Below are 22777 nucleotides of genomic sequence, written 5' to 3' on the forward strand. Positions count from 1 at the left end.
GACCACTGAGATCAACTGCAGAGTGCCTCAGGGATTGTCTTAGACCCACTCTCTTCAACATCTACATGGCCCCCCTCGCTGCCATCGTAAGACAGCACTGACTCAACATAGTCTCCTACACTGACCCCACCCAACTCGTTCTCTCCCTCACCAAGGACCCCGTCACCACCAGATTTTCAGAAAGGGACGTCGCAACCTGGCTGAGCAACAGCTGCCTGGAACTCAACTCGGAAGACAGAGGTCCTCGTACCTGCCCCCCCCTGCCTGGGACATACCAGGTGACTCACTGCCCTCAGCAGCCCACCCACCCCCATTGACCATACCCGGAACCTCGGCATTGTACTAGACTCCTCCCTCTCCGTGACTGGATAAGTCAACGCTGTCTCCTCCACCTGCTACAACACACTCTGCATCCTCCACAAGACCTTCAAATGGATCTCTTCCCCCCCTTAATCTAGGAAAACAGTCACCCATGCATTCATAACCAGCAGACTAGACTACGGTAGCGCCATCTACCCTGGAATCAACAAGTCGCTGCTCCGCAAACTCCAGACCATCCAGAACACCACAGCCTGACTCGTCCTTGGCGTCCATCGACGGGAACACATCACCCAACACCTGTGAGACCTCCACTGGCTCGCAGTCGAAGAGTCACCTTGAAGCTACTCACCGACTCCTACAAATGCCTCCACAACACCAGACCCCAATATCTCAACGAAAATCTGCTTCCACGCACCGAAGATGAACCTCCGATCCGCCGCCCTCGCCCAAACCCTGCGCATCCGCAGAGCCAGAACGGGTGGAAGGGACTTCTGCTACATCGCGGCCAAGACTTAGAACGAGCTCACAATCTACATCAGACGCGCTCCCTTTCTGAACATCTTCAGGAAGACTCAAGACCTGGCTCTAAGACTGAAAAGAGCTGCTCAACCCCCCGCGCCTTGAGACTCACATGGGTGAGTAGCATGCTTACAATTCCCTGATTGATTGACTTTTTATAATGAACTTAAATCTAGCTTGTGGGCTTAAGTTTTGACCCCAGTGCTTTTAGCTAGATCAGCAGACTATCTATCCTTGGGGCCTGGGAGCCTTTTAACATTATTTCCTCATTACTTCCTATTGTAGGAGTTTGTGAATACTGATCTGGCGCCATAGTATTGTACTTTAAAACACGCTATCACATCTGTATTATCTTTTAACTTGTATTGCCCTATTAAATACTTAACCCACTACCCTTCAAGCCCTGGGGTTGCTACGGTTTAGTCAAAGTCACTAACATCTTACCCACGGCATCCCAAAAACGTTGTTCTTCTTTTGCGAAGAGCCAATATAACCTTCGTCAAAAGTTAATTTTTCTCTTTCCAGATAATTTTCCTTGTTTCGCTTCTAAACTCCTTCCTAAATTAGAGCCTCTTTAGTGGCACCACCTGCTATATTGGCCTTCCTTATTTTCTTGTTGATCTTAATCTTATGGGAATCTTGGTTTACCCGTACATCTCCTTCCATTCCATTCTTTAAAGCCACAAATGCAGCCTTTCTTACGGAGGATACTGATTTTTGATATGCTTTCATGAGAGCTTGAGGGACCCCAAATGCATTCTCCTTTTCAACATGCAAAATCCACCAATGCATTTCTGAGGATTTTTGCATTGAAATTCTTTAAGATACCAATTTTATTGGTAGGAGATTTTAAAGTAATTTTTCTCCATTAACAATACCAAATATCTTAACTGTCCCGTTTGACTTTATCTTAGGGAGAAAGTTTGTATTTACTGTTAGGTCAATATAAGCTATTTTAACCTACATTTCCTTACTTAACTTCAAACCTGATATTGTAGTATAAAAGAAAGTTAGGAAAATCAATTATTTTAGAGTACGTTTTTAATATTATATTTAACTGAAACCAGAAACGCTACTCCACCTGCGGGGAATTGATAATTTCCCTTAACTGTGTCCACACTGTAAACCATATAATTCTTCATTACAATTTCCTTTGTTTACCCGGGTTCTTGGAAGGCTATTGTAAAAAAACAAGTTTTCTTTTCGAAGATCGACAAAGGTTTCCAATTCATTTTCAAGCCAGCTATATTCTACAACAGGAAATAAACACCATTATCAGGACCTCCATAATGGTGGTCTTATGGCTACCTTTTCAGGGTTGATTGCTCTTGTGACCCCGTTTTAATCATGTTCATACTTTGGAAGGGTTTCATCAGATTTCGTATACATAAATCTTGTATTAATAGATGTTTGATATTACAATTCTCGCTAAGCATCCAACCTACATGTGTCATTCATCATATGACTTAATGTATTGTTTAACTATGCAGCTTTGGAAGATAAACCAAGGCAGTATCTTTAGAAACTATCTTGGACAGGCTTGGAAGTGTATTAAACAGATAATATCCAGGACCTGTTGGGGAGACCTGGCTCATGATCTGGAAAAATATCTACCAGCTAAAGAAAACATTTAGTGGTGTGGTATTAAGGGTTAATTAGCAATCCCCCCCCCCCCCCCGTGAAATTTGGCTGTTGGCGGAACCACAGATGGGCTAAATGTCCATGGTTGTCAGTTGCCTTATCAGAATCCCTATCCCTATCCAGACCGACTTTGAACAGGGCAACATGTCTGTAGGATGTTTTGAACCATTTCTGGACCTGCCACGTCTGTATAATATTTATGTACACCTGGACCTGATGTCGATGTAAAATCAAAACGATCCTTCAAAACTTTCTCCCTTGGCTTCATAATCGAAGGGTTCCCAAGTCTCACCTGCTGCGCTTTTTTTTTTTTTTTTGTAATCCTTTGTTTGTTTTTGTGTTTACAGCAGGCTTTACATCTTTCATTTTTTTCTGGAATATTTTAAACACTTTATCATCTTATTCACTGACTTGCCGTAGTGCAGTAGGGCTGATAAACATGCATTTGGCATCCTCACAGTATTAGGAAAGGGGAAAAAGGCGCTAGCAATCGCTTCAGAATTCCCAACCGAGAAATGGGAGCTAACCACATATGTAACTTGCTTCATATACCGAAGATTTGAATCCGGCTTAACTCCCACGTTACCAGACGATGATGAAATTGGCTTGCACCTGGATAAGGATGTCCGAACGGTAGAAGGCTGTTTTATTCAGATGGTTAAACATGAAGGGTTCAACTTGAAATAAACAGTTAAAGTTTGAATACCATATCATGTACGACTTGTGATCTTTAATATCTGCATACATGAAAAGGTCGAATCAATGTGATTGAATCTACATGGCCAGAGGAGCCATGCGTAGAGCAAATTGCAGAGGTGATGGTATCCGGACCCTCTGGTACTCTGCAATGACCTGTATGGATTGATGATGCAAACTTTCCCAAGGTTACTATAAAGTAACTTGGAGGCCCCTTGTTTCTGCCCAGCTGCGAATGTGTGTGAGGAATGCGTGGCACTTTCTCCCACGGCCCTTCTAGGCCTTTGATTGGCAGACACGAAATGTGCAGCTGACGCTAGTCCGTTGTGTATATGTGCCCCGTAGCCACTGAGTAACTTTTCAGGATTGTGTGCATACATACTGGCCATTGGGTCGTGTTTCTCTAGCTGCCTACGACATTTGGGGTCATCGGAATACAGCATCATCTCCTTAATGAGACATTTCTGACATTGTTGCAGCCCTAGCATATCTGTGCTCAAGCTTTACATACCGTGGGCATTCTTATTGTAATTGTGGCTATCTATGACACGGTGGTTGAAATCCCTCCCATACTCTGGTGTTTATGGATATATGACCATGAATGCCACAGTCTGTGTGTCAGTGGCACATTGGAAAAATTTGAGTTTAAAGAAAAAAAAATGATTTATAAAGACCAAGCTTGTATTTAAAAAAAAAGTGTAATCTAGTATTTCGGGAAAAATTATTTTCATGAAAATAAACCACTTTTGTGTTTAGTGTATCATAGAAAATTACGTTTGCATGAGCCGTGTGATGGCTTACTCTGCACTGTACAGCTCCAGATTGTGATAACTTCCACCTATTTCAGTCCTGCTGTTAGAAGACAAGGAGTCATTTCGCACAATTCCTGAACTTTGTGGCAAAAACAGGTTAAATAAGTACTATGAAAGTGATAATGTGAAATACAATTTTTTTTTCAAAAAATGTAGGCCATGTGAAATTGCATACCCTGGTATTTTCAGATGCCCGAAAGACCACTTTTCGGGGGAAATGCATTGTTTTGGTTGCCATATTTTTAGGTCGAGCCTAGCGCAGCGCACATGAGCTCCTCTATGGGAGGCTTCATGTAATCACTCCAAACTTCTCTGTGTGGGTCAGACTCCTCCCACACATCTGATTGCCCTTTGTGTGTGTGTTTCAGTAATGAAAGCAGGCAAATGGCCAGAGGCGGGTGCATGTGCCACCTTCCTGAAATGTTTACTCCCATAGCATTTTGGTGCTAGGAGTGAGCACCGGCGTGCAGGCTGCCAGCTGCATTCCTCCCTTGTTGTGTATCATGTGACTAAACACAGTGTAGTCGCTTTCACTTTCACGTCCGCGCTTGTTGTTTCATGTCTTGCAAGTTAGGCGGAACCGTCTGGTTAGAAAAAAATAAATCCTTTTATTTTAAGCTGTAAAAGGTTGGACGTGGCCCGCTGTAAGGTAATCGCAGCCTTTTCCCAGTTGACCATATTCAGACTAAAGCAGCGATTCCTGGGATAGTAGAGGAATGAACAGGGGCATTCTGTGCAGGCCTCTCCGCTTGCCAGTGTGCCTTTGTTACCTCTCCAAAGGTAGTGTCAGATATAGCAGTGAGAAGACTCTGCGCTCCGCGGGGTGCCCACCTTGAGTATCTGCCACTGTCGCATGGAAGGTGCCCGTAGAGGATATCCGCATCCAGGTGGGCTCGCACAGCCTCCACTGTGCAGCCCGGCCGGCTGGGTGTCTGGAAACCGCTACACTGCGGAGGCACAGGACTTCTAAAGAACTCTCGCCCGTCCGGAGGAGAGCGCTCCCCCACGGCGCCCAGGAGCCCGCCACAGCGTGCTTCCAGCAGAAGTTGCCTTTCCCCTCGCAAGGAGGTGCTGTCGCACGGACGCCATGACTGGTAAGAGCTGTACACCTGGTTACCTCGGGGCTGTATGTTATCTAGGTATCATCACTACAAGGAGGATGTTCGCAGCGCAAACTAGTATTGTGCAATAGAGCAAGGCGTGCGAGTATCAATGTTCCAAGTAGGTGTTTATTGTCTGACTTCATGCATCTATTTGATTTTGGATACTAGTTATCTGGTTATACTACAATACATGAATTGCCAGGCGTGAAAGATGCAGTTGCACAGGACATATGGCACGCTTCAATTACAGCCATGGAGGGCTTGGCATTTCGCACGGATACTTTGCCCGGGAAGGTTGGCAGTCTGTCTGCTCGCAGCAGGTCCTGCGAGGCTCCGACTCTCCTCGATTCTGCAAAGCCCACGCTGCTTTCTTCAAGTGTGCTTACATTACTTGAGAGGGACACCTGCAGTTCCCTGGTAAACGTGCAGGGCAGTGACTCCTAAAGATGCCACTCTGGATGTGACGCGCCAGAGTTCCAGCGTATGCCATGCGCACGGTAGAAATAATGCAGTGGGAGGGAGCTAGTGACCTCTCGCTGGTGCTTTATACCATGGTCATCTCCCACAGACCCTCACACTTGGTGTCATTTGTGTCGGTGCTTGCTCTTAAAGGTCAAAGCACCATGGATAGAAGGTAGAAAACACCACTAATGAAGGGTGGAGGCAGTGCCAACATGGCCGTTAAACTTGTGAATCTTATGTAGCGGGACGTTGGCTAGCGACCTTTGAACGCTGCAGGCTGTGCATTAGGCGCCTCACTGGTTGCGGTTTGTGTTTCTCAGTGGATGCCCCTATAGGCACCAATGACGCCCGCCGCAGCTCTTCATAAAGCCAACTGGGTCTGTCCAGCACCTCGTGATTAGAAGGTGCCATTCCGGACGGAAGGAGGGAAATAAGCTCTTGGAACAGCGTATTTTCTCATTCCCCGAGAGTTAAACATTAAGCATTGGCATAGCCAATAGGTCTCGCCTTTGGGACCTTATAAGTGTTTAGCCATGCAACAGCTGATGTTGTTGCACCAAGAATATTGTGCTGCGTAACTAAATACTTATGATCCCAAAAGCAAGACCTATTGGCTATGCCAATGCTCATATAGCATGGTTGACTTCTTCGCCCCGGGCAACGATAAGGCTTGCCTGGCACATAGCTTTTGCTGTTGGTAGCTCCGAGTCCCTTTCAAATCTGCACTTGATACTTGCAGGATAGGTTACTTGAAGGAGTTGATTTTCCATTAACTAGAATGCAATTCTGATGGGAATTTAGCATTCTTGCCTTTTCATGCATGTTTTATAAACGTTTGCATGGGGTTTATGCATTGAGTTTGGTCATTAACCAAAAAGTCCTACGAAATGGCTATCTTCATGTTCCTCAGCAGGGTTAATTTCTAGAAGTGTGTTGCTTGTTTTAGATTTTTTTTTTGCTTGCTTTTACACCAATGGAATCCGGTCCTCCAAGTGCACCTTATAATTTGCTTCCAAGGCTTGAATATTTGGGGCCTAAATTAAATTGATAACCTCCTTGCGAAAGACCAAGCAGTGCTTTAATTCAAACAAGCACTGGCAAAGCCAAAAGGTATTTGCTCTAAAACGCCTCAAAAAATTTCGGCAGTGCCTATGGTATCAGATAAAGAAACACGAAAATCAGCTTACCATGCCTGTAAAAAGTTAGAACTAAAAGAAAAGGAAATCCATAAAAAGGAACAGAAATCAAAAATATCAGGTCAATGCCCTGTTAGAACGCCCTCTATTCTTTACCCCGAGTTACCAGCAAAACAGAGGGTAAATGATAGGAACAAAAGAAATAGGAGCGCCCAGAGTCCCACGATTAAGTAAAAATGAGCGAGCAGGCATTGATAAAATAGTTAAAACCCTCATAGATAGGAAAGAAACAGAAGAATATGTAACTGACATATGCGACTCCTATGTTGAAAACCACAAACAATACTTTATTGTACACGTACACGTAACTATTACCACACCCTTACTGCATATGAAGAGAAGTACCAAGATGTAGAGCCCGAGCGACTATTGGCTCTCTATAGGAAGGTAGACATCGGAGATGAAGGCGACAACTATGTTGCAGAACTATTTTCATCCACACTAGAAGTATTGCGTCACCTCCTAGAACAAGGACAGATAGATCGGGACAGGACAACTAAAATAGCAGGACCCTAGGTGTAAAAACCAGAGCGTGATGCTAATAAAATAAGCTGCCCCTTCCTGGGTGCTCTCCTAGAGGACAAGGGACTCATGACGATATGAACCATCAAGACGCTTGAGGAAGGGTGGTCTACAATTGGGTGTACCCGCCATGGGACAGACCGGACATTTTGACGTATCGTAAATCTTTACCGGATTTACGAAAGTACCCCACCGCCTTTTACACCGAGCTAGGTACCCCTCTGGGATCAACAATGACACTTGCCGACATAGACTTGTTCTTCGGGTTATGTTTGCCAGCAGATGTGTGGAAACAGATTAGGAAAGTAGACCATACCGAACTGTTTGGTCATACCTGGGAACAACTCGACACACTAGATAAACAGCGGAACCCTAGTCAAAAACCAGTTAAAGCAATATTAGACCTCCCTGACAAAATAGTGCAGAAAGAGAAAACGCTGATCCCAGAGAAAACCCCGTGCCGCCAGAAACCACAAGAGGATGTCTCGGAGTATTTCTCCAGATTTGAAACTGTGTTCTCCGATTAGTGGATAAGACATGCCTACCGCAACCGGACACAACTTATTTATGCAGAACTACGTCAAAGGACTACTGCCAAATGTATCCCAGAAACTACAAGCCAGCGAAAGTAGTTGGGCAGCATCTAAACAGACGGCCATTCTCCAAATGGCCCAGTATTACGAGCATCCGAGAAACGAAAATGACAGGGCTACAGAAAGGACAAAGGAGGACTTGAAGGAAAGGGTAATGATCGCACAACTCCAGGGGGCGAATACAGGAAGGGAGCAATATAGGGGAGGAAACCAGCAGAATACCCCTAGAGTACAGCCACCTAGGAACAATCCATCGACATCATATGTAGGACGCCAAGACCTAGGACAGGATCAATGTGCATTATGCAAAGAATATGGACACTGGAAATCCCAATGCCCTGCTTTGTTAGGAGCTGGTAGGGGAGGGTAATAGCAAGTGGACAGAGAGGAAAAGGACGTGGGAGAGGGTATGTGAGTGAAGCAAGCGAGGAAAGGCCAGGAAGAGTGAACACATTTGACCACCCTAGTCAGAATCAGTACCAACAGACAGATTACGACAACATGTACGACTCTGCATAGGACAGCCAGGGGCAAGGGAGGGATCCAGTCGAGCTCTGTTGATCAGCAAGGCCCTTATGTTACCGCTGAGGTCCTGGGCACAAAGTCGCCATTTTTGGTAGACACGGGAGCAACACGTAGTGCACTATCCAAACCACTGATTCCAAGGGCACCCTCGCCAGTCTCACATGTGACCTCAATAGGATTTGACAGTACGCCCTCCACCAACCCTTTGTCCTGGCCGATCCCTTTTAATCTTGACAGCAATGGCGTCGAAACGCCATTCCTCCTCTCATCTAACACCCCAGACGCCATTATGGGTCTCGACCTTTTGAAAAACTTCCATGCGACTATCAGATGCTCACCAGACGGAGTGCGTGTCCTCTTGTATGACCACCCTCAACGCCATAGAGAACCCTTTTCAACACAAGTTTTCCATTTCCAAGACTGACGCATCCCTACTAGACACTTTGTCATCACACTTATGGGCTAGGGCTGATTCAGACGTAGGACGAATGATGATTGACCCAGTACACGTAACAATACGACAGGACGCAAACCTACCGAAGGTACTGCAGTACAAAATCTCGCCAGAGGGTGAGAAAGCACTGACAGAGATCATACACTCTTTGGTAGAGGCAGGGGTGGTAGAGGAAGTAGTGAGCAACATTTGTAACAGTCCCATACTACCGATTGTAAAGAGACTGGGAGAAGGAGATGGGAAAGCCTACAGCTTCATCATTGACCTGCGGGAGGTAAACAAAATCGTTGTGCCACAATTTATTTTTATTTATTTTCACCCTCTGATGAACAGGCAGCCAGCGTAACTTGTTTAACAGGGGGCGAGATGAAGACCTGGCTGGTACATTTAAGATTAATCTGGCGGCTGTGTTCTGGGCTACTTGTAGCCTGCCTAACTGTTCTGCAGTAGCGGAAATAAGGAGCCCATTACAATAATCTAGCCTGCTGATTACCAATGCCTGCACTAGAGTTTTCCTGTGACTATCTGCTAAATATGGGAACACTCTCCTCAATAGTCCAATGACCCTCATACAGGATCCCGTTACCTGGGTAGCATGGTCCTTGAGTATCAAGGATCGATCCAGCTTGACCCCCAAGTTTTTCACTGTCTCCTTTAGACAGGGAGCAGAGCCTAAATCGGGAGGCCACCACTCAGGTGACCAAAGGAGCGGGGCATCTCCGAAAAGCATGACCTCAGTCTTGCCCACGTTGCACTGTAGGCAATTGGAGGTCATCCAGTTGGATATGGCTCTCATTCCTGCGGCAAAGGAGCTTTTAACTGCTGGCGTCATGGTCTGGAAAGGGAACAAAAGCTGGGTGTCATCAGCATAGGATATAGGTGTGAACCCATATTCCCTCACAATTTCAGCCAGGGGGGCCACATACACATTAAACAATGTGGGGCTTAGGCATGAGCCCTGTGGAACCCCCTTGGTGAGCTCCCTAGAGATGGACAAATGGGAGCCCAATCGAACACTCTGTGAGCGGCCAGTGATAAAACTCTTTAACCATGAAAGAGCCATTCCGCCTATCCCTACCCTCTTCAGACGACTGACCAGAATGTCATGTGACACTGTGTCGAAGGCAGCGGATAAATCTAACCGCACCAGAATCATAGAGCCTCCTCTATCCTGTGCCATCCGGATGGTATCGGTCACGGAGAGGAGAGCTGATTCGGTGCTGTGATTAGGTCTGAACCCAGATTGAGAAGGGTCCAGACCGTCCGCTGCCTCGATGAATTTAGACACGTGGGTGTTGACATGTTTCTCAGCCATCTTACTCAAATGGGCCAAGAGGGAAATCGGACGGAGGTTGTTAAGGTCTGACCATGGTAACGCCGTGTTTTTGCGAATAGGGTTCACAACTGCCCTCTTCCAGACACTAGGCACCAGCCCTTCCTTAAGGGAAAGGTTAATCAAAGTTTGAAAACTCGGGCCAGCAGGCTACCCAGAGGGGCTATCATTTTTGCAGGCAGGAGGTCTGTAGGTGATCCTGATTTAATTTGATTGTACAGAACGGTAACTTCGGACAAACTAATTTCCGGAATCGTGGTGAGACGGCAGCTTTCACTCTTTGATATCCGAAAAAGGGGAGAGTCAACCATACTACTCTTGATGTAATTCAATCTTGCGCTCGAAAAATGCGGAAATATCATCGCATATGGTTTGAGTAAAATAATCAGGGCTTTCACAGGCAGTAGGTTTGACAAATAGTTTGAGATTTTGTAAAGTTCTCTAGTGGAATTACCTGCTTCCGTTATTTGTAGCGCCCGACTATTTTTCCTGGCCAGTTTTATATTTTTATGATACTTGGATAGGGCCTCCAGATAAAGCTTTTTACTGCAAGGTGTATGTGCTTTCCTCCATACTTTCTCCAGTTTCCTACATTGCTGCTTTTCTACTCTCAAATCTTCCGTATACCATGCTTCCTGCTTCGATTTAGGATGTTGTTTAGACAGTTTCAAAGGTGCTAGTGAATCCACTGCCTCCAGGAGCGCTTTATTAAATTTAGTCAGTCCTGTTTTAATGTCATCATTCTCGGAGAAAGTAGGTTCAATCCATACCTTCTGGAGTCCTTCAGAAGTGATATTATGCCATTCTCTTATTACAGCAGGAAGTGGTGTATGATGAGGCAATTGAAAACCTAATAAAGTAAATCCCAATACATAATGATCAGACCAATTGACAGGGGTAGGGGGGCGACATTTTATTTTAGGACAATTAGTTAAAATTAAATCGAGTGTATGTCCACCCTAGTGCGTTGGACCACTGTTCTGGATTTTAAGTCCTAACATTAAAAGATCAGCAAGCAGGGCTGTGATATCTGAATGATTCGGTAAATCAGTGTGTATATTAAAATCTCCAAGGAGAACAAAATCTTCCTTGGCTTTAAAATATGGAGCTAAAAGCTCCATAAGGGTAAGTGAGAAACCTGTACACGGGCCAGGGGGTTGATAGACTAATGCTCCCTTCCTATGCATTTTGGAAGAGATCTTAAAGATCATTACTTCCATATGAGTACTATATCTTTGATCAAGTACAGAAACTTTCAGGCTTTCTTTAAATACAACAGCAACACCCCCGCCTGTTTTAATAGGGCGATCTAAGTGAAGGATCTTATATCCGGCGGGGATACCCAACGTAATGGCAGGCACTGTGTGAGGCTTTAGCCAGGTCTCCGTAAGGAAACCAATATCTGGCATGTCTGTGTTAATAAGGTCCCATAGTTCCTGAAAATGTTTGGGCAAGGAGAGAATATTCAGCAGGAAACTTCTTAACCCAAGTGGCCCCTTTTCAACAGGATATCCCTCTGAATGTCTACCAACTGTTTGAGTTGCGGAAGGTATCTGAGAATACTGTTCTTCAGGGGTAAAAGTAGAGGCAGTTATTTGATTACCAGTAGCTAAGTGTATGGGAGAAGTCTGGAAACGACAATGTCTACAAGAAAAAGGGCCCTCAAGGTATGGCCAAGTCTCATGAGTACAAGCTGCAGGAAAGACTGGTTTTAGATTTCGTAGTACCTGAGACGAATAAGTAAATACCTTGCTATCCTGTAATCCTGGAATTCTAGGAGTAGAACCCATGGCCCCTTATCCCGTCGCGTCGCGGACGGGCGCAGACTACCCAGTAGTTTCTGACATCACGACCATTTTGACTTTAATCCCCTCCACTCACTGCCACCACCATTTTGACTTTAATCTCCTCCACTGCCACCACCTTCACTGTGATCGACCTCAAGAACGCCTTCTTTTCCATACCTATACACGAGGACAGCCGCTATCTTTTTGGATTTACCCTAAATTACCGTTCGTATAGATCTTGTAGAGCACCTCGGGGGTACACTGAGCCCAAGCATCTATAGCCAGGCGCTAAGACAGTTGGACGCCATACAATTGCCAGATGGAGTGGCACTGCTACAATATGTAGCAGCAGACACCATACCAATAGCAGTCACAGCCACCATCAAACTACTCCATTTCCTTGCTGAGAATGGTCACAAGGTCTCCCGAAAGAAATTGCAGTTCTGTAAATCACAAGTAACCTATTTGGGTCACCTTTTATCAAAAGCAGGGAGAAAACTCACGCCTTAAGGATCTAGACAATTCTAGACACTCCTGTCCCCAAAGATCAGAAGCAAGTCCGCTCATTGATAGGTCTTGCCTCATTTTGCCGACAGTGGTTACCGAACTTTAGCCTCATTGTCAAACCACTTCTCTCCCTCCTAGGTAAATACATCCCCTCACTACTCCCCCGCCTTTAAACAACTACGCAATGCCCTTTGTTCAGCTCCAGTCCTAGGAACCCCAGATTACTCCAAATCATTCTTCCTCTACACACACGAAAGGGAGGGATGTGCATTGTCTGTCCTAACACAATCAATTGGTCACAAACGACGCCCTTGTGCATATTTTTCTGCCACCCTCGATCCAGTAGCCAGAGCGCTGCCAGCGTGCCTGCGCGCTGTGGCAGCTGCAGCAGTATTGATACGCCAGAGCGAAGGAATAGTGCTCTCCAATCCAGTCACTGTTTAGTACCCCATGCAGTCGACACACTACTGAACCAGACCAAAACCCAACACTTGACAAGCGCCCGACTGACAGGATATGAGTTGACCCTGCTAGCACCACACATTACCGTAAAGCGATGCACCACCCTCAATCCAGCCACACTGTTACCCCTACAAGAAAATGATCCTAGTGTGGCTCCACTACACGACTGTGTGACACTAACCGATGAACAAACAGAGTAGAGTAGACTTCAGACATCGTTTTTCAATAGCCAGATGGAGAACTGTGGGTGGATGGTTTTCGTGCATCAAACTCCCCGACGGCACCACCTCAGCTGCCTACGCTGTCGCCACAGCCCGAACCGTTCTGAAAACAGCCCTTATTCTCCAACGTTCAGCCCAGGCTGCAGAACTCATTGCCCTCACACGAGCGTGCATCTTAGCGACTGACAAGACAGTTAACATATACACCGACAGCCAGTATGCCTTCGGGGTGGTTCACCATTTTGGAATCTTATGGAAAGAAAGAGGGTTCCTGACTTCACATGGTACACCCATCCTGCATGGAGATTTAGTCTCTGCCTTGACTGAAGCAGTCATCCTCCCCAAAAAGCTAGCAGTGATAAAATGCCAAGCACGTAGGAAAGTGACATCTCATTGCACAGGGAAATGCGCTAGCAGATTTTACTGCCCGAGCCATAGCGGAAGACAGAACTACGACACAAATGTATGTGACCAGGTCACAAGCTGAACAATGGACTGACGCTAGGACCACTGTAAAGGATATACAGACGACAGGCACACAAGACGAATTGACAGAGAGGGAAAGGGTGGGACTAAAAGACGAGGAAAATTGCTGGAGAACTAATGGCTGTTACCCAATGCCTATCTAATCCCCATATTGACCATGGCATGGCACATTTACCAACACACATAGGCTCTGGCATAGTTTCAAGATAACAGAATCTGCAAAACGCCTAGTACAACAATGTATAGTCTGCCTACAACACAACCCAGGGAAAGGGACAGTAGTACTACGGGGAGGGTTTGGAGTCCCTGACCACCCCTTTGAAGTCCTTCAAATGGATTATATCCAACTAGAGTGCACTTTTAGCAATTGGGTGGAGGCATACCCCACCCGCGACAATACCGTCTTAGCAACTGCAAAGGTATTGTTGAAAGAATTCTTTCCCCGATACGGCCTTTGTAGAATTTTATGGAGCGAAAATGGCCCTCACTTCGTAGCCGAAGTGATACACAACATACTGAAATGGTTGGGGGTAAAACAAAAGCTCCATGCCGTCTTCCACCCCCAATCAGCGGGCCTGGTAGAAAGACACAATGCAACATTGAAGTTAAAACTGGCCAAAATAGTTGCCACGACTGGGTTGAAATGGCCCGACGCCCTCCCATTGCCATTGCTATCGATGCGCTCCACCCCAACCAAACACAGACTGACCCCGTATGAGGTGCCTTCGGCAGGCCTATGAGCATTTGGGCCGCGCCAAAACCAACCTCCATTAACAATGTCCCGAACATATTAATGTCAGATTATTTGCATAATTGTCAAACGAGCTAACGATTATTCACCAACAGGTGCAGCAAGTCCTGATCACCACTCGTACTGCCCTCCGAGTGGAAGGAAAACGAAACTGGCTGCACTCCCATCACTGCAAGAAATTCCCTCCAACGCTGGCAACTTGTGAAGAGGTGGAGGTGCAAGAGGAAGTACTCGCGAAGGACCGACCAGCTCTGAGTTGCTACCCGCAAGAAGACACCCTCCAACTGTCTGAATTTCCAGACCCCACGGTGCCATCCAAGAAAGGGTACCACCTAAGATCGACGAAAGGGGGGAGCTCCAACAACCAGGCCACTAACTGAGTCAGAGTCTCAGATCGGTAGCACAGCCAAACAACTCTACCAAGAAAAGCGCCAGACAAAAGTCTGTGGTCCTAACAGTTGGTGAGCTCCTCGAAGATGCTGGAAGAAACCGAACACCTGCAGAGCCACCGCAAAGACACCAAGACTGTTGAACTGCACAGTACAAAGACAATTGCACTTGCAGCCGCATTTCTCACCTGTCTCCTGCTAATGGTCACACTCTGGATCATTGAAGAGAATGATTGTCACCAACCATGCAACCAATCATAAAGAACGAACACTACCTGGTATCACTACCTCCACATCTCCGAGAACGACGCAAAGAATTCTGGAATAATTCTTTCGTGCAGATGTTGCACCAGCACAATCTTGCCACCTATACTACCAACTGTTGGGGTCTGTGGGCTGCTACCACATGCGACTGAACATTCCATCCCTTTCATCCCTTCACCCTTTTCTATTCACGGATCATGCCTTGCCTGGATGATGCTCCTACAAGAAAGTTACAAAGACAGTGCCACTTCCAACGGAAAAATTGCCCAGTTCTACAGCGAGTTCTGGCGAAACAAGCCAGGAAGAACAGCCGCACCCTTCTGCCCGAACACCTCCATTGCGACATTCCCGATGAATGTCCCCTCCAAATAACGGGTGGAAATGCAAGTGTTCAACAATCCCAACAGAGCCACATTTTCCTACATTAAGAAAAGAACTGCTGCAACACTGACTGTGGCCCTATCTGTGGTGAACGTCTCTGGCCTTGTATGCATTGAAGGCCGTGGGACTATAAATGTGGGTCACAGCACCTGTAGCATTGTAAGGGCCTTGAACACTGCCAACCCTCCAGCGCTTGTTGCATCATCCAATATGTACTTTGTCTGTGGAACCAAAGCCTACACCTGGCTCCCAAGAAACTGGGGAGGCACATGCTACATCACCTTTGTTTTGCCACCAACCTACACAGCCCATGCAGAGCATCATAGAGATCAGCGTTCAAAAGACACTGATCAGGCATGCCGCATGATAGTTCCTCGATGCAGCAAAAGGGCTCGTCCCGCTATGGGGTCCGATGGCAATCAGCCGAGCCATCAGACATCTGTCCCAGGCAGTAGAGACCACCCTGAACGCCACTGCTGGCATCCTCACCAACACTGCTGAGCTCCAAGCGATCAGTCTGGTTGCTCTTCAGAATCGTATGGTCCCAGATGTGGTACTAGCGGACCGTGGAGGAGCATGCAGCATCATCGGTGCCAGCTGCTGTGTATAAATTCCTGATAATTCACCTTCTATCTATGAACCAATCAAACATCTCCATAGACTGTCTTCAGAAATTCATCAAGGATCAGAGATTTGGACAATTGGAAGTAAGCTTTGGGGCATCTTGAAGGACTGGGGTTGGAAAATATCAATGTTTCTCTTGGTCCCAGTATTGGCAATATGTGTTTGTTTGGTTGTACACTTTATACCACTTTTGTGTTCTCTTTGCATTAGTACCTTGCGCCCTAAGACTATGGACACTCCGCTGACAAAAATGAGAGTAATGTATGAGCAAGAGATACAGGACATTATGGAGATCAAAATAGCCTGACAAGCTGGCTAGATATGTTCAAAGGGGCGACTATTAAAAGCAAAACGACCATCATGAACATTATCTGCGCCATCTTGTATGGTGGAAGTTCCTATGTGCACATAAGCTGCAGTCATTCTGACCGACCGCAGCCATTTTGTATTCTGTTGGTCACCTTTGTTTCACCCTGCCCTAACTAGCATCTATCTGACCCTCTGACCAAACCTGATTTGTGCTGGGGGCTATAATCTCTATTTGCCACGACAAACCTCAAGCACCACTTGCTGCCACAAACTCGTTTTTCCTCTCATCTCTGTTTACAGGCAAACCCTTGGACACTCTTACACAAACAGGTTCCAAATACCAAACAGACTCTTGCAAACATGTTTTATTGCACTGCAAACAACAAGACTTGTTTTTGCCAACAATAGGACCTGTTTTTATCAACAGAACAGACTCTTAGATCTGGCCGGTCTCACATGTTTTAGACCCTGAAGCAAGGTCCAGCTGCAAGATAAAATTGTCTGTATAACCTGGGTGGGAGGAGAATTACTGTTGGGCTTGTGTGACAACCTGCCCGGGGCGGAGACTCCAAGCTCGTGTAACCATGATACTGAAACAAATGCATTGTCAAACCTGTATCAAAGGAAGAGCCAAAGGAGTTGCCAGCAGAACACCTCCCTCAGACATCCCGGTGTCTGCAGTTGATGTGGTCTCCTCATGAGAAATAAACCTTTTTCTTGTCTTCCAGTTTCCAGCGCTTGCCTTATTATTTTGGTAACTAACCCAAGGTGAATTAGAGGTGGGACCCTGCCACCGGGCAGCATTGGGGGTCTTAGAAGACTCGCTGCCTTTCACAAATTCTCTCCCTGACTGTGGTACACAGGCTCCGTTCTCGCTGGTCTGCAGCGCTCTTTATACTAATGAAGATGTGGCCTCCAGGACTGGGACCAGCAATCCAAAGGAGGCCTCCAGAACTGGACACACCTATCCGCATGCAGTGCCTTTTTGCTATTGATGACTCGGCTTACTCATAAAACGGGATGCATTAATTACAGAAAAAAGCCTGTATTTTCAAAAAGTTTCGGCTTGGATAAAAGTGAACAAGTACGGTGAAGGGCACAATAAGGGTGGAGGTAGTTGGGGTGGAGAGAGCAAGAATAAACAAAGAACCGGGACAGACTGGAGGGAGAAGACCAGGGTGGGGGCGGGATGCTGGCACCAAGTCGGGCTGGGTAGGGCAGAGTTAATGGTGGGAGAGGGGATGGGCTCGGTATCCGCAATTGGGGAGAAAGGAGACCGCATGGAGGGAGGGAGCGAACCATGCGTGTGAGGGTAGAGATGCTAGGTAGGATGACCTGGAGATGAGGATGGAGAGACACCAGTGAAAAGAAAAGCTTTGCTACCCCTCTAAGTGATTAGATTTGTTTTAATCTCATTGAACTGTGCAATACATTTTTCACTACCCCCCTATGTGCTGAAAAGTTTAATGCTGAAGAAACATGAAAAGAAAACTTTCCTTGAGGTCATCAGTGGAAGATTATTCTCGACCAAAACTGTGTTAAACTGAAATGGTCCTGGGTAGGGGCAGCACAAGAATGGGACAAAGGGCCATTGAATCACCAGGATGTGAGATGGACAGTAAAGCCCACAGTGTGAGTTATGTACTGAAGACAATAGGTCTGCTGCCAGGCAGCTCCAGGGATCCTGTTGCAGGAGCTATAAAGCATGCATGGGCTGCAGCACTACACACGGGGCTCGGATGGCTGACATTGGAGTGCAGATCTGAGGGGGGGTATTAGGGCTGTGGTGCGTTTTTATGGTTTTCTGTTAAAGCGATGGGGCGTAAAGAAACCTACAGGGAGACGTGAGGCTGTATGGGCAATGACTGCAAAGGGGAACCCTGATTGGTCTGTCACTTTCTCACATCCGAAAGAAAACGTTTTTAGGTCGAGCCTAGCGCTGCGCGAGATGACTCTTTGGAATCGGTCTGCACTTTTCAAACACATGTGCGTGTGGCGGCATCCACCTTGCGGGAGCGAGCAGTGGCCATTGTTTCTAATTACCATGGCTGCGCTTTCCTTGAACACGCACACTTTTCCTCGAGCTCGCTGTTCTTGATACTATAAACCGCTTCCACGCGAGCACAGTGCATTTGTGTTTCTACAATCTTTTGTGCAGACAACACATGCAAAGCCAAGTGCATTTCAAGTAGTTTGTTTCAAGGATATTTTGATTGTAGCAACATAGGAATGCTTTACTTATATTTATTCCTGTGTAAAGAATACGAAAGCACCGATTCAGCAACAGTGTAACCGTTTCATATATGAAGTCAGTTTGTGCCAAAGCAAACGTGCACGTTGGGAGTCCGAACCCCTTTCTTAATTCTCCCTAATCCTTATGTAAAATAAACACAAGACGGGGTTTTTATGTTTCTAGTGCTATGTGTACTTTTAACACCAACCCAGTTTCCTTGCATGGAACCCACGCTATACAAACACAACACAGGCACTCCATATCGGATAACTTACAGATCCCTTTGAAACCAGTTTGAGCTGGTATCTGGTGTAGTCCCGGGAACCGGCGTGCTGGAACAGGGAGGAGGGCGGGGAAGGGAGGGTTGCGCTCAGTCCGTGGCTGCCCGGCACAAACTGGGACATGCATACCTGCCCTTGCTCCTGCCGTGCCACAGACAGGGTTGGTGTATACTCTGAGATTGTGTAGCTTATTGGCCAACCTGTGCTGTCTAAACCGAGGGGCCTCTGTTTTCATAATCCCTGCTTTCCTACTCAGTAGTGTGATCTTGGACGGATAGTTCTATCTACCCCAGCATTTGTTTCCTTTTAGCAGAAAATGGGGACCACTTTCAGATTGGTGTTCTATGCTGTCCCGGGACGTTTGCTTTGTCCTTCTTTCAAAAAGCGACCCTCCCGCTTGTCAAATAAGCTATGAAAGCGCCTTTCCCTGATCTTACAGTATTGGAGTTTTCTGAATTGGCAAGACTGTGCGTTTAGTTTTAAGTTGATACATGGCCTGTCTGTTTGTAAATAAACTGACAGACTTTAAGTGGGATGAAAAAACTGGGGCTTCTAGAGTCGGAGAGCATGTGCTGCTCTGCAAGGCATGCTATATTCTGTGAGGGTTGAACACGCCAACTTGGCTAACAAACCTTGGCAAAACCAATAGCTCTAGCTAAACACTTCTAAAGCCCCAAAGGCGAGACTTATTGGCTATGCCAATTCTTGTTTAATCTGTTTTTGGCTAAATATATAATCGGTTCAGTGGTCGCAAAGAAGCCTTTTGCATTTGCTTTGAGAAGGTTTGCCCTGGAATGCATGAATTTGAAAGTAGGTTTGAGTGCGTTAAATTAAAAATATAATAGATACTTTTAACTAGTTTTAATTGAGCCTCGCTTATTTTTGTATGTCAAAAATTAATTGATTTAATAAGTGTGGATGTTACATGGTGAAGTATTCAACAAATGTTGATCGCGACTCCTAGAGTCAAGACGAGTCTTCCCATTGAGATTTGAAAAGCTCATTATTTGACCCAGGCAGCACTGCTTCGTTACTTATGGTTTGTGACTTAATTCGTTTCTTGAACGTGAACCTCCGATTTAACAAGCCTTTCACGCTTGAGACTGTAAACACAAACATGGAGCCTCGTCCGTGCCGCATTGAAAGGGCTGCTTTGCCGAGCTCCACGCTGTTAGTAAGATTATCGTTTCATGCTCTGTTCCACGCGTGACCTTCATGTACAGACTGACCCTTCTCTCTCTCTCTCCTTTCCATCAGGGGCGCTGTGGATGTGCATCGTTCTGAACCCCCACTGCAAAGCCGAGCAGAAGGCGAGCTGGCTCAAGCAGCTGCGGAAGTGGAACAGCGTGGATGTCTGTCCCTGGGAAGACGGCAACCACGGGAACGAGCTGCCAAACTTAACCAACGCTTTGCCTCAAGGTGCTCATGCCAATCCAGGTGGGCCATAGCTGCCAAGGTTTCATATTGCTATGTGACATTTTCATAATTTCAGTGTAATTATAAGTGACATTTCAACAACTAAGAGTGACATTTCCTCATGAGCACAATCATGCAATGGTGCTAACTTCTTGCACCAACCACAGAGGTCTCACCAAGCGACAGCGAACTAGTCTACCTATAAAAAGTGTTTTTTGTTTGGGCTCAGCACTGCTTCCCTGGTCAAACCATGCACCTTTGACCCAATGTACTCACCATATTACAGAGGGAGCAGATGTTCCGGATAGTCATTTATGGGGTAGAGGTTGCAGGGATCCTGCTACGCCATTGTTACAAGGGAATACTAGCCATCGGTCCGAGGTGGAGGAGTGTGGGGTGGTAGTGGTGGACTACAGACATAGAGTGCGAGACTGTGCTTGCTGGCTAGTGATGGGCAGGCACCCGAGAAAGGGCCAGGGATGATTATATGGCAGCCCCCTAAAATAATGGTTGAGCGGGCTACCTCACACCTCCCGGGTCTGCAGTCCTAGCCCCAGAGCTGCTGTTCACCCTACCTGACAGCTGCTCTCAGGGCGTGAAGGGTCAAAATGGCAACTGAGGGCCTGTGGGGGTAAGGTGGCAGCCGAGGCCTCGGCTGTCCTGGTCCTTCCCTGGCTCCATGTCTGGTACAGCCCGGTGCCAGAGGGGCTTACACAGCAAAAGAGTCAGCCGGTATCTGCAGTGGCGGGGGCAAACGCGGGAGCCCAGCCTGCACTAGCGGGTCCTGGAGCTGCAATAAAGGGGCTCAGAGGGGTGGGGCCTGGGCGGTTCAGCACTGCCTAGGAGATGCAGTTCAGCTTCGCCTTTAAGTACTTGCGGCCTGGGCACGGGATAAGAAGAAAGGGCGGAATGTTTCACTCACATGGAAATCGATAAGTCGCATTACCCTGTATTTGCACAGACTGTGCCTTCTTGGCACACAGCAGGCTGCCCATGCTTAAAGTATGGGCCTGCCTAATCCTGCAGCGCTGCCGCTAAAAACTTTATTATGGTTTAAAAATTCACACACATACTGCTGCACTGCAGCGAGTACAGTCACTTACTTCAATTTTGCGTCAGGTTCAGGCCGCAAGCCGCCTGCCTGAGATTTTAGTGACCATGTCCTGGCCGCTGCAATTGTAACATTCATTTGTCTGATTCTAAATTTGCCGCGGTACGAGCAAGCAGCGCTGCGCCATGATTTGCAGCAAAAACAGCCATTCAGTGTGAGACTAGTTAATTTACCGCAGCGTCACTACGGCAGCAGCGCCAGTCCAGACTCACTGCCCAGTGGCGGAACAGTTGACAGGGTCACAGCGGACGCACTGGCTGGCACATATGATGACTGGCTACAGCACCACCAGTCACTATGCTGGAAGTCTAGTCACACTCCCGTAGCACCCATGATGCCAGTCATTATGCAGCGCCGGGGCCCACGGGCCAGGATGATGATGATCATCGTCTGTTCTGTCAGGCTCAGCCAGAGTTGAGTACTCCACTGTGGTACAATTTGCGATGCCAGTCGTTGTCCAGCGGGGCGTCTCAGGGGCTACGCTGCGGCTGGATGCCTGCCTGGTGGAAGTTAACTCTGCTCAGAAGCAGTTCAACTAGGGTGGAACTGCGCAGCGCCAGCCAGCAGCAGCTCTGTTGAGGCAACACTCAGTGCAGCTTAGCTGAGTGGCGAGCGCACGACTTGACTTCACTCACTCTAGTCCACGAGTGAGTGCGCCTTCTCTGGCGACGAGTTACCTCACTTAGTTCCTGCAGTGTGCAGGAGGACCGCCATGATGTCTCATCCAGATAATGGACAGGCCCCGGGACCCTGGTGCGTGTGGGCTGTGTCAGTGTCACAGCCTGCAGCGCGGCGCCGTGGGCTGGTCCAGGAATATTAATTAAGCCAGGCGCGGCTGTGAGGCCGTAAATTGTAACAGTGTAGCTAGCACTGCAGCACTCTGACTTCTAGCCAGAGCTGCATGATGATCCTTAACTGTTTGAGCCAGAGAGCTGGAAGCAGCAGAGCTCTAGTAGTAGCACCCAAGAGTGGCATTAAAATGCGTGACAAAGCATTTCAGTGCGGTGATGCGGAACACCAGAATGAAATGCGTTAGTGTCACGCGTGATGCGTGATACTTTGAAGGACTGGTACGCTCTCAAGCAGCACTGTACCGCGATAATTTTGTGTATGTTTAAGGCTGTCCTTTTCTGAAACCGCACCGGAAGAAATAACACGAGCTCCACTGTCCATGCTAAGTTGTGTTCTTTGATATTTCCACAGATGGAAAATAGGATAGAAAGACAACATCATTGTGGTACAATCTGTGCTGCTAGTCTCCTATTGGTCCACCGGATACATTGTCATATCGGTGCTGCTAGACTGCATACTTGGTACTTAATCTAGGCCTGCAAGTGTGTGGTGGGCACCCAAACTTACTGCAGGATTTCAATAATGA

At 46.9% G+C, this 22777-nt stretch overlaps 1 protein-coding gene across 1 annotated transcript in view; it reads left to right on the plus strand.

The window, feature by feature from the left end:
* The window catches only part of ZSWIM6 (zinc finger SWIM-type containing 6), a 527701-nt gene that overhangs the window by 391811 nt on the left and 113113 nt on the right, over positions 1–22777 (plus strand). Inside the window, exon 5 of the mRNA XM_078675132.1 lies at positions 20130–20309. Within this exon, the coding sequence (XP_078531258.1) occupies positions 20130–20309 (180 nt within the window). The remainder of the gene's footprint in view (positions 1–20129; positions 20310–22777) is intronic.

Source organism: Lissotriton helveticus, chromosome 2_1 (assembly GCF_964261635.1).
Source record: "Lissotriton helveticus chromosome 2_1, aLisHel1.1, whole genome shotgun sequence".
Classification (NCBI taxonomy): Eukaryota; Metazoa; Chordata; class Amphibia; order Caudata; family Salamandridae; genus Lissotriton; species Lissotriton helveticus.